General features: G+C 35.1%; 1 protein-coding gene across 1 annotated transcript; it reads right to left on the reverse strand.

Moving 5' to 3' along the window:
- Positions 1–512: 512 nt before the first annotated feature.
- LOC113097404 (formin-binding protein 1-like) lies at positions 513–8,320 on the reverse strand (the record flags this gene model as incomplete). Its single annotated transcript, XM_026262645.1, has 4 exons — positions 8,092–8,320; positions 4,670–4,785; positions 743–793; positions 513–664 (listed from the first exon to the last, which is right to left on the reverse strand). Coding segments are annotated over exons 1-4 (361 nt in total), but the record flags the coding sequence as incomplete, so codon positions are not given.
- Between the last annotated feature and the right edge of the window lie 5,332 nt (positions 8,321–13,652).

Below are 13,652 nucleotides of genomic sequence, written 5' to 3' on the forward strand. Positions count from 1 at the left end.
TAAACATGCAATAGCATCTCTATTTATGGAAAAAAGAGCATGATGTGCTGTAATTCTGACAAATATGATCATTTAGAAGAGAAAATGTCCGGATGATGAACTGGCAATAAAATGTTTAAATAAATTTAAATAAACATAAAAAAGCTAACTTAAAATTAAACAAAAAAATAAAATAAGGTATATAAACAAAACAAAAATAAAATATAAAAAGCAATTAAAAATAATATAAAATAAAATAAACACGAATCAAACAAAAAAATAAAAAAATAAAAAATACAACAACATTTAAAAGAAATTAAAATGACCAAAAAAAATTAAAATACAGATAAAAAAAAGATAAAAAAAAGATAATAATAAAAATAAAAAAATAAAATAAAATAAAAATAATAAAAAATAATAAAAAAAATAATAATAAAAAAATGTAAAAAAAAAAAAAATATATATATATATATATATATATATATATATATATATATATATATATATATATATATATAAATTAAATTGTTCACTCACCGCTTTCCTCTCTGTTTTGATTTCCTGTGTGTATCGCGTGAGTTCGGCGATGATCTGTGACATCATGTTCTCTGCGATGACCTCATGCTGTCCTGCGTAATCGTTCATCTCGTTAAGCGTCGAATGAAACGCACGGCACCACGTGTACCTAAGACAGGATGGGACACCATCGGTGAGAGACAATCAAACATGAAATCATGAAAGCAATGAGCAAATTGATACATACTTATTGTCATCTTCCTCTTTCTTCTTAGGCTGGTATTTCTTGGACAGATTCCTGTGCAAAATTAAAAACAAGAAACCAATTACTGCTTATGTTTTAACACTACTGTACTTCTCATAATATTTCTCTTTCTACGATAGTTATATACTATACTGTTATACTATATTTTATTAAATTGCAGTATACAACCAGAGCATATTATCACAAAGCCACTCATTTAGAATCATGCACTACAAAATATTACAGTATAAGATATTAAAAAACACTTAGATTTCAAAAATAACCTTCCATTTCATTAAGCTTTTTAAAGGGGAATTTGTTATTCACACACATGCTTTTAAATACATTTTACAGTTATATCCATCTATCTAGCTCTAATCTATTTTTAGTCACACATTTTTTATTGGCTTAATTATTGTTCTGACTTACACAAGTTATGCAAAGCTATAATAAAAAAAAAATTATTTTCAAGGAAAAAACACAAAATTAAAAATTAATTAAAAAGTAATCTAAGAATCAGTGAACAAATTAATCTATGAATTTATGAATAAAAAACTACCTATTTATCTGTGCATTAATGACTAAATGAATCCATTAATGAAGGAATAAATACATTTATGAATTTGAATAAATTAATCTATGAATTTCATGAAACTGAATTTTAACACTTTTTTTATTCACACACGCTCCTAAATTCAGTTTACAGTTTGCACATTTATTTTTAGCTGCAAACGCACCTAAAACCCTTGCACTGTCCAGCCCTGTGTGTGCAAAGCTGTATCCCACAATGCCTTGTGCTTGACCTGACTTTGCTTTTCCACTAAATGAACAAATGAACCATATGTTATTTAAAAAATATATAATAATAATTGTTCTGATTGCCACAAGTTATACAAAACTATAATAAAAACATAAAACAATTATTTTAATTTCCAAGACAAAATGGCAAAATTAAATATGATAAATGTAATACTGCAAAATTAAACATGTAACAAACTACTGTTTGAAATGATTACCATGGATGCAGTTTCACATGCTATAAAAATGAATTAAACCATTAAACTCTATTTAGTGTATACTTCGGTGCAGTATGCAGAAACAGTACGCTAGTATTCTGTTGCAAACGCTGTCATTTTAATATAAGTACAATTTTGAAGCATGTTTATAAACCAATCGGAGAGCTCAACTAAGAAAAGCAACCAATCAAAGGCTTTGTGCAAAGAAACAATCAAAAGATGAAATTCAAATACAAACTTCATAGACCTCTTGGACTTTTTGTCTTTGTCTTCCTACATGTTTAAAATGAATGTAAGGCTCAGTTAATGTCAGTGTGTGTGTGTGTGTGTGTGTGTGTGTGTGTGTTCGTGTGTGTGTGTGTGTGTGTGTGTGTGTGTGTGTGTGTGTGTGTGTGTGGAAACTGTGACACAAAGGCAGTCTTTCTTTTTTTCTTTGTAGCCTTTCTCGTCACTGTCAGATGTTTCTCTGTGTATTCTATTAACATCAGCTGTAAATACAGAGCGTCTGCTCATCATCACTGCCTCAGGGCAGGGGTGTGTGTGTGTGTGTGTGTGTGTTCAGGCTTCTGCACCTTGCCAAAGGGTAAAAAACACACTGAAATAAACACACACACACTCACGTACACTTCAGAATAGCACACTACCATGCTAATATTAATATTGCACAGTGTTCTCAGTACACATATATCACACACACACACACACACTGTACCACACAACTGTCACAGAACCTTGAGTTGACTTTTCTTTTCCAGTGTGATAAATAACACAAATTAATATCAACCATAATTCTTAACATTTGCGAATCAAATAATGTAACATTTAATTGGAAATCTAGTTAAAATTGAATTCAAACATGGAATATATTTTTTATTTCCAAGTCATAATATATTCATCCATTCATGAGTTAATAAATAAATTATGAATGAATTAATAAATCCATCCATCCAACTATCTATAAAATTAATCTATGAACTAATCGATGAATTTATGAATAAATACAACTATTAATTAAAATAAAATAAACATAAAATTAAAATAAATTAAAATAAATCTATCTATCTATCTATCTATCTATCACATCTGGATGTTTTCTCCTGCACAGCATTAAATGTTTTTGTTACTGCAACGCTGCAATTTCCTTCCCTGAAGATAAATAAAATTAACTGTGTTCCTGTCTTACACACACACAACACACACACACACACACTGACTATAATCTTGTCTAATTTGCTCTTCATGCAAGTCCATTTTTTGTTCACAGTATCAGAGATCACCGTGTGTGTGTGTGTGTGTGTGTACACATATGCATGTTTATCAAAAATAATAAAACTGCTGTGCATGTGCTAGTGTATGTATATAGATGCCACTGAAGCTGTATCCCTTACAAGAAGTGCCATGGTATTAGCATAAATATATACAATGGAAAAAACAAGTAAAGCAATGTTTTGCTTAACACAATTATAATTGAAATGTCATTACAGCACCATTTAACATGATAAATATGGTATTTTAATATGTATATATTAAAGAATCAAAGTACTGCCATAATACTTTTTTGTAAAGGATGAAAACATGTTCATTTGTTCATATCATCTGACCAGAGAATTCGATTCTATCACGCAGTGCATCTGAGGTTTTAAGTGCAGTTCATCACATCCAGTAACAGGAGTTTGAATGTGAGTGTGTGTGTGTGTGTGTGTGTGTGTGTGTTATGGCTGAACCCCTGCTGCATCTGGGAATTAAAGGGGTTTCCCATTGCTATGTGGAGGGGGTTGATGTACAGTCAGCGTTTGTGTGTGTGCTTGTGTCTGTGAGTTCTAAATCCTATCACTAGAATGGGGGGCGGGGTCGTGGCACGTGATTGGCCGGTGCAAATCTAGGTCACCAACGAGGAACACCATACTGGCACCTTGTTACCACGGAATCCTGCATTTTCTTTCCAATCTAACACACACAGAAAACACAAATGTTGCCCTTTCTTCTTGTATCCTTGAGCTGTCAGCAGCACCATCACATGTGTAATTAGTGTGTGTGTGTGTGTGTGTGTGTGTGTGTGTGTGTGTGTGTTTACACTATGAAGTAGAAGCAGCTGCACCTGTCTTTATTAACACAGACATGACAGATGCAATTCAGGGGTTAAAGTGGGGTTCTGGGTGAAAGAACCCGTAAAACTGACGGTGATCCTGCGGCACAGACATGACCGCCGACCTATCAGGAAACATACCTGTGCTTAGAAAGGTCTCCGAGCTTGATCAGACTTATTTGACTGGTTTTAAAGAGGTTTTCATCAGCTTGGCAAGACTGAGAGTCCAGATTAAACCAGCATAAAATGGATTAATCCATCTTTTACAACAGGGTATATATACATGTGTTCACTAGAAAGCTAAATAAATACATACACACTGAAAACTAAATGATGTAGGATTCAATTTGGAACCATTTTCACTTATTGCCAGTCAATTTTGAATAAAATAATAGTTGAAATAAAATAAATAAAGTAGAAACATGCTACTCATTGTTTTAAAACTAATTTTTACATTATAATAAGCATAAGCATATAAGCATAAATATATACGTTAAATATACGTTTTTTTAGATGCACACCATGCATTTTTTGTATATGTTTTGGTTACATCTGCATATTAGAAATATAATTTTCACAGATATATTGACCTCTTATAATCGCAACAGTCATGCTAGCATACTACTCTTCCTAATTCTGCAGTTTAATCAGTATAATAAGCATATTTAAGGATGTAATGTTTTTTATTGATTTATTCTGCAACTGAAAATGACCCATTCCATGATAAAAGCCTGTATACATCATTTAGAAGTCTTCACGTATAAACTTTATGCAAACCGAAATATTTACTGCACTTGTATCAATCACAGAGGCTGATGCAACACTCACCTGATCTGTCTTGCATAGTTAAGCTCGATCTCAGACCTTTCCTTCACAAATTTGGTGTATTTTTCCACAAAATCGATTCCCCACTGTGTGTGCTTTTCCAGGTTATCAAACTGATCCTGAGAGAGAGAGAGAGAGAGAGAGAGAGAGAGAGGGATGTTAAAGCTGGCACAATAACAGTTCAGACTGAAGTTTCGACATCCTAAATCAGCTGTTGAAATAACATTTACCACACAAAGAAAGGTTCTACGTGTCGTTCTACTAGATCAGCAGGAAGTGGACAGGAAAAACCCACCATGATACTTGACATGAAAGCAAGTACTGTCAAAAATAGTGAACATTTTAAAGAATGCATGAATTTTTATATTTTCAATGAATGTGCTATACAGTAGTGATGTTACTTAAGTAATAAGTGCAAACTATCCAGTATGATGTTGAAAAACAGTTTACATGTATCAGTTTTATATGCAATTTTAAATTCACCAGATCAAATCATTGTAGATTGTTTATTAATTGTAAACTGCATAATTCACAAATTAAAGCTTGGATCTCTACTGGGGATGGGTATCGTTAAGATTTTAACAGTATTACTACTCTTACCGATACTCCTTAACGGTCCGGTACTTTAACGGTATTCTTATCGGTACTTTGTGTTGTGTTACTTTGTGTTTTGTTAGGCAGTCGAAAACTTTGCATTTCTCTGTCTGCACATAATGCACTTTTGAAAGATGCTTCGACATATTGCTTGTGTTTCCGCCCTTACATGAAAACATTTTGTTGCACTTATGAGAACGAGCATTGTCCGCATCAACTCTAGTGAAGTTTAACCACACTTTGGAACGTTTTGCTCTCTCCGACATCGTCACTCTTTGTATTAAGCAGGAGTTAGGGGCCATTCACATATCGCGTCTGAAAACGCTAGGCGCGCCGATTTCTGATTTTGTTCCCAAATCCTTCGGGCACTTGCTTTCCTGAGGCTTCTGCCATTGCTAAGCAACCATGGCCTGCTCTCTCCATGAAGATGCGGAAATTTCAGCAATGGATAAATGGATTTGCAGCACAAAAAAATTGCTTGCAGTAGCTCTGCTACTAAATTAATAAAAAAATCTACATAGAGCTATGATCAGCTGTTCCTTCATCTTGGCTGAGATTTCAACGTTGTTACGGAAAAGGTGAGGAAGCTACATGACCTGTGGTGCGCTTGCAGCATTCTGAAAAGTTGAGATGTTTTAGGGGCCCGCATTAAGTTTAGCGCACCGCATTAAGTTAAAAACATTTCACATTTTCAGAATGCCGCAAGCGCACCGCGTCACTTCCGTTATTAGCGTGCATACCACACGCCTACATTTGAAATAAAGAACTTGAGTGCGCAAAAGACGTGATATGTGAACGGCCCCTTATGCGTGTGCGTGCGCCACACTCGTTCTTGTTGTGTGTGTGTGTGTGTGTGTGTGTGTGTGTGACTGACAGACAGCCTCCGCGGCGCGCATGAGAGATCTCGCAGATCTCACAGACAAACGTCTTAATAATATTGCAAATTAGAAATGTTTGGTAGGATAAAATGTGCACGATAACATTATTAAGCAAATCTCTTCGCCATCGCCACTCTTTTTTATTAAGCGGGAGTTTTCGTACTGTTATGCGTCTCATGTGCGTGTGCCGCGCTCGTTGTGGTGTGTGTGTGTGTGACTGACAGACAGCCTCCGTGGCGCGCATGAGAGATCTCGCAGATCATCTCACAGACAAACGTCTTAATGTGATCGCACATTAGAACTGTTTGGTGAGATAAAATGTGCACGATAACACTATTTTTTCCTTCCAGTACCAAAAGCAGAACCTATAGCGTCAGATCTTACTGATACTACAGCCTTTCATAATTTAGCCCCGGGGCCAGTTTAATACCGTGTTTCTGTACCCATCCCTAATCTCTACTAGGGCTGCACGATGTGTCGTTTAAGCATCGATATCGAGATGTACGAATCCACGATAGTCACATCGCAGGATGTGCGATGTAGGCTGCCGTAGTTAATATTAATCAATTGACACGATTGTGTCGATGTTTAAATCATTTAAAATGAGAATGTAAGTGTCCTCACCCCATTTTTGTTTGTAAGAATTTTTTTTATTAGATTTCATATCGCAATATATATTGCAGAAAAATAAAATATCGCAATGTCATTTTTTCCCAATATCGTGCAGTTCTAATCTCTACTGCATCAAGTTCAAGATGTCTCTGAAGGTTTCCTATCAGAAAAACACAAGGAACCAAATCTACAGAGTGAACAGTCCAAGTTTTATATTAAAAAAACTGAAATCTGGATACAGGTGCTTTTATGTTTCCAGGATACGTAAATACAAAAAAAAATGTGATCCCACCACTTCAAACACATTCAGAAACACATGTGCCCACATTAAGTTTGCAGAGCTCAAGTTGCTGGCCTTGAATGTTTGATTAATATCTTATGTTGTGGTCATCTACTTATGATTGCATACAGGTTTGATGAGGGGTGTGTTTAGGGTTTTAAACTAACACAGCTAACACTGATCACACATCTGATCTGAGACATGACGGGTTCAGTTTAAGAGCCTGCTGCATGTTGGGTAAAATAAGACAGAAATTACTTACACTTAACTGATCCTGTATCGGTATCTGACCAGCAAGAACTCTTATATACTGCACTAACATCTTACGAAGCTTATGTGATTAGATTATACAAAACCAACACCAAAAATGCCACATATAACGAAACACAACAGGAAGTTCTTGCTAATGTATCTCTAAACTATTCAAATTCAATTCTACACTGATTTTAAATCGGCTGTCATACAAGGTTCAAGTTTGGCATGAATTTCTTCCTTCTGTGGAACACATTTTGAAGAATTTAGATAACCAATAAGTTGTTGGTCTCAACTGACTTCCATAGTATTTTTTTTTCTGTCCAGAGGAAAGAAACTCATCCCTTTAAGTTCTACAAAGAACGAAACCCAGACATTTTCAGATTTCTAAAAACCAAACAGCAACTCAAAAGTCCTCAAATGTTCCATGTCTTTTAAAGTAATATTATAGCTTTGGAACAAGAAATCGAACAGATTTAAATTTGGTAAAAACGTTTTACCATGCAAATCATTATTAAACACTCCCCAAACAAACTGTATTGATTACTGTAATGACTTCTTTATTTGCTTATAAATGATCATCATATGAAAAGAAATGCATCCTAATTTTGTGTTAAAAAATTGCAAAATATACCAGCATTTAGAATGACGTCAGACTGAGTAAACGACGACTGAAATTTAATTTCTTTGCTGAAATCTTTACAGTGCGCAATGAAATCATATCATCAACTTTATTTCACACATTAAACAGAATCTACCCTAAATTCAACACGTAAATGGTCCCACTACTGTAATTTCACTTCGATCACCTTCGTTTGACTCCAGCATTCCCCCATTTTCTCTTCAACCATCTCGAAATCTGAAGAATCCAGTCAGATAATTACTCCCTCTGTCCGTACAAGCGTTAGACGCACAAGACCATTTCACTTTATCCTTATGAAATAAAGACAACTCTTCAATTCCTGTTCGTGCAAACTGCAACTATCCGCAAGCATTCAGCCAGCAGACAGGATGAACGTTCAAACCTTGTGTGTTTGTGCACACAGGATGTTCATGTGGGTTTCAGCACTCCGAATTATAGCTTTAAGTCTATTATTTAAAGGTACAGTTCAACGAAAATGAAAATTTGGTAATTAGTTACTCACCATCATGTCGTTCCAAAACAATATGAATTATTTTAATCTGAACAAACCAAACCAAAATACAAAAAAAAGTCCAAATAACTTGCATGCTATATCTTCTGAAATAACGTGTGAGGAATAGACTGAAATTTTGTAAACAATTATTAAACACTCCCCACAAAAATCCTATGGACTACTTTTATGATATCTTTATTGTCTTTTTTGTGATTTTCTATTTTGCGGTCGCTATAAAATGATCAATCCATCCACTAAATCTTTTAAAATTCCTACTTTTGTGTTCCATGGAAAAAATAACAGCATTTCAGCTGGAACGACACAAGGATGAAGTAAACAGTGACTGAATTTTCATTTCTGGTGAAGCTATTAAAACTGCCAATGGAAGAATCTGGCTAAGAAACACACACGGTGCCAAAGTCCCCTGTCAGCATCTGGGTAATTCAAATGACCTAATACGATTAGCCGGCCTCATTTAAACACAGATCACCTCCTCTAACAACACACAGTCTCTACAAGAAACACTAGAAGAGCAGCAGACACACAGCATTTTCAAATCTGTTGTATGATCGCATACAATCTTGTGGTTGTGATCAGTGAGACAGCGTATAATGTGACGAACGGATGCTTGGCTGTCTGACATTTTCAGCAATCCAAACATGTCTGTGAGGCACAACAAGTGCAAGACGAATCTAGACTAGCTCTATCAAAGCCAAAGTCTCCGGGTTTGAAACTGCAACCAGAAGTAAAGACGCTTTGTGTCGCTGTTCACAAGGACAGATTTAGCAATTCTCTAGGCGACAAAGTATTGAAAACATCAAAACTTGATGTCACCTTATAGGGATGTCCCCACGTGGAACATTTCTTCATAAAGGGACTAAATAATGTTATTTCACATGCATCTAAGAATAGTATGACTGTCTTTTTGGCTAAAAGTAAAGGTTAGGATTGGTATCATCTAATTTACATGTGCATTACATTTTAGACACTTGCATCCAAATTTACTTAAAAATGAGGAACAGTACAACAAAAGTGGCTCATCCTAGAAAAATAAATATAAAAAATAAAAGCATAGCGTTATAAATGTCAAAATGAATACTATTATTAAAACTCTATATAATACGTTCTTTGGTAGTGCACTACAAAAGCATATTCATTTACCCTCTGAGTCGACAATATTTTAGTCCATGGTTCTTTGAATGATGAAGCGGCCCCCATCTCCACTGAGCCCAAAACAGGTTGGAAAATCAAGACCAGGACCAAGACTTGGTGCCGATTCAAACCAGCACAATTCTCCGGTCAAAACCAGTCCGTCCGCCAGTATCAAATACTGATTCCAGTGTTATAACGGTGGATTATAATCCAGCGTCTGTCTCTATCCACAGATTAAACCCCTCAAACCAGCATAAAGCAGACAAACTCCACATCTGGAGCTGATCCAATGAGCGTCTGGGCGCCAGATTTACAGTTGTTCAGTAGTTGTATTTCTTTATTCAAGCCCGACATTAGCGACAACCAAAGAGCAGATAGATCCAACACAGCTCTCGCAAGCAATACACTACCTGAGGAGGAATCTACATCCAGGCATTTAGCAGAACTTTCTATTTAAAGCGGCATACAAATGAGGAACAAAACAACAATAGGAGATTCACAATCACAACAAAAGCGTTTCGGCGCCTACAATTTAGTTTTTAAGCATTGAAACGTTTGGTTTGGTTGTGCAAATGTTAAAATCCTAGTTTCCTAGTCTTAATGTGTCAATGTATTTGTGTTAATGTTACATCACAAACATAGTATAATGATGTCATTTATAACAATTTAATATTATGGGTATCAAGGTTTCCCATACTGTGGTTCGTGAGGTGATGAAAAGCTAACAATTTATTAAATTAAAATGTTAAATTCAACTAATTGTGGCTTTTCCACTTTCTGTGTATTTATGGTCACCTGACTAGTGGCTGGTTGATGTATGGTTTGTTATGATAGGATAATATTTGGCCGAGAAACAAAATCTGGAATCTGAGGGTGCAAATAAATCTAAATAATGAGCAAACTGCCTTTAAAGTTGTCCAAATTAATTCTTAGCAATGCATATTACTAATAATATTGATATATTTAAGGTAGGAAACTTACGAAACATCTCATGGAACACAATCTTTATTTAATATCCTAACGATTTTTGGCATGAAAGAAAAATCAATAATTTTGACCCATAAAATGTTTTTTTTGGCTATTGCTACAAATATACCCCAGCGATTTAAGACTAGTTTTGTGTAACTGTAATATGATTACTTTAAAATGACATACAATCTAATTATAAGTACTTATTTTTTTTGTAATCTGATTACGTAATCCAGATTACATGTAATCAATTACTACCCAAAACTGGTTGTATAATCCTTAAAGAAAAAACCTATTATTATTGCAAAAATCATTCAACGTTGATGAGGACATTCTTAATGTGCTCCTCAAAATACTGGGCCTTTTTTAAACGCAAATGTGTGCAAATGTGTAAAACTATCCTTATATTTTACAAATCCATTCCTACATAACCTGTTGCATCACATTACAATTAAAAGAAGCAATTTAACATCACATATGAACGACAAAAATACTTTAAACAATTTACTAAGAAGGTTCATGAAATATGGCCCAACTAGCATTCAAGCAATGCTAGACCAAGACTGTTTCCTCCAAACGTTTATCAAATACTATTAACATGATATGGAAAGTTTGTTCATAACATTTCCACAATGTTAAAACAATGTAAAGTTCTCTGTTAGGGGGTAGAGGTGATGGAGTCATTATATCCACTGTACTCCCGACTCGCGACGTCTGCAATAACATCCCACCGTGCACGGCGAGTCGGCGTGGATTAATGAGGGTCACGAAGGGTCACCAGCTGACCCTGAACAGAGAGTGAACAGACTGCAGCTGCATCCGCTGTAACCTCGTTTCTGGATGGAAACGAGGGATTGAGGAGAGGCTGAGCACACAAACATGCTCGGCTGCAGGCGTCTGAGCTGCACGCATGTAAAATTCAAAGCTCTGCCAGGTGGTGACTGAGCAACTGGAGGGGAAAATGGAGAGAATGACTCCGAGTGAGAGAGAGAAAGAAAGGAATTTAAAAGACGTCTGATATTTAAAACCCCCCTGTTAGCTTTTATCCTTAATACAAAGAAACACAAGCACACTTTCATGCATGCACATTCCTAAAAGTTTAGTTATTATTTACTGACTTATTATTTTAATGACATGGAAAATATACCATTCATAAGTGATCACAAGAAGCAAACTGCATCGCAACTACCAAGAAATAACTGTTATCACCTTTCTGGGTAGTCACTATGCCATTGGTAAGGAAGTTGCCTAATAATATGACATGTGGTTGCATGACGTCACCATTTTAATAAATTTTGACTTTTTTAGTTTACACAGAGACTATAACAACATTGTTTCCAAAAACTTGCACTCTAAAAATGATTTTCAAAAGTTTGCCTTTTCTGGCCTCTGAAACACTGTTGTTATGTAGGTGTACGGCCAAAACACATAAAAACTGTCATGTAACAGCCACTAAGGTGCACTATTTCTTTAAATACAGAAATGCACTACTATGATCAATGTGATGATGTCATCATAGATTCTAATTCAAAAATCAGGTCATACTCTAGTCTATATATGGAAAAAACAAAAAAATTTCATAGCAATTATTCTCGTGAGCATTGAAGAATGCTGTAATTCAGCCTGAAATAAAACACACACAACTGCACAAAAACACGAGCATGAGAATAGCTGTACGACACATATTCCATCATCCAGAAACACATGCACACACGCCTCCTCTCTCTCTCTCTCTCTCTCTATAAATAGGCAATGTGTGCTCTGATGGGACACCCAGAAATCCTAGAGTTCACGCATCTCTCATGAACTCATTAAATCCAGAGACTCTGAAGAGCAGAGCACAAGTCAGACACTGAGAGCTGACAACCATCACTATTGCACAAGTATTACACTTAAAAGGGAGGTTTAATGCTTTTTCATCCAGTCTGACTTATTTACACTGTAAAAGGGTTGGATGCTAAACATAGACAAAGTGGGGTGGACGTATGATGGAGTATTTCTCTTTCAGGGTTCGTATTAAAACAGTGGCTGCAGTTTGTTTGTTTGATTGTTCCTGGCATTTCTGTGATAAATGTTTTACCAAGAACACTCTGGTAAGCACCTACCAATACCCAAGCAAGAGAACACATATACAGATCAATAATAGAGAACACATATGTAGATCAGTGGTAATCAACCAACATTCTTAATAGTTGTTAATTCTAGCAACTCTATGGCAACTACCAAAAAGCCCTAGTAATTTCACAGCAACCCCTCAGAATTAGTGATCAACCGATATATCGCCAAGGCCGATATATCGGCCCGATATTTGGCATTTTTTAAATATCGACATCGGCCTTCTGTCTAATATGGATAATAATAATGATAGGTAAAAATTGATAGCCTGAATGCACTGTAAGTCGCTTTGGATAAAAGCGTCTGCTAAATGCATAAATGTAAATGTAAATTTAAATGTAATGTAAGTCTGTCTAATAATCAGATAGAACGGTTAAACAAAGGAATTTATTTATACAAAAAGTATTATAATGATTGCTATTATACTATTAGTAATAGAAAGGTACACATTATAATACTTTCTCGTTTGCCGTCAGCATTAAGCAAATACACATTAATATAATTGAAACATATCTTTAAATGGCTAATGAACATTTAATTTTACAAAGCTTGCAAACTTAGTCTAATCCAGCTGTGAGGTCTTGTGAAGTGTGTATGTGTATCCAGCATGATTGCATGTTTTCTGCTTGTCAGTTGGTCGCTCCGTGTGAACAGAATGCTTTAAACTTTAAACTAATGATTTTTAAATTATGCTGTGCTTTATGCATTTGTCCACTGTCATATTCCTGTCATTTTCACTGTGTGCTGTGTGTAAAATTAGTGTTACCCTAGCTTTATTTGAAAAATATGATTCCCAATGCACTCAAACTTCCCAGAATACTGAGTGCCCTGTTGATTAGTGTTTACTTCCTTTTTAATTATATTTTAATTTAATATGTATTTATTTATTTGTGAAAAATCCTTTGTCGTTGAAAGTATAAGTATATATATTTTAAATAAATAAATAAATTCATGCCTTTAGCAGACGCTTTTATCCAAAGCGACTTACAGTACATTTT

The sequence above is a fragment of the Carassius auratus genome, unplaced genomic scaffold, assembly GCF_003368295.1.
Source record: "Carassius auratus strain Wakin unplaced genomic scaffold, ASM336829v1 scaf_tig00216254, whole genome shotgun sequence".
Classification (NCBI taxonomy): Eukaryota; Metazoa; Chordata; class Actinopteri; order Cypriniformes; family Cyprinidae; genus Carassius; species Carassius auratus.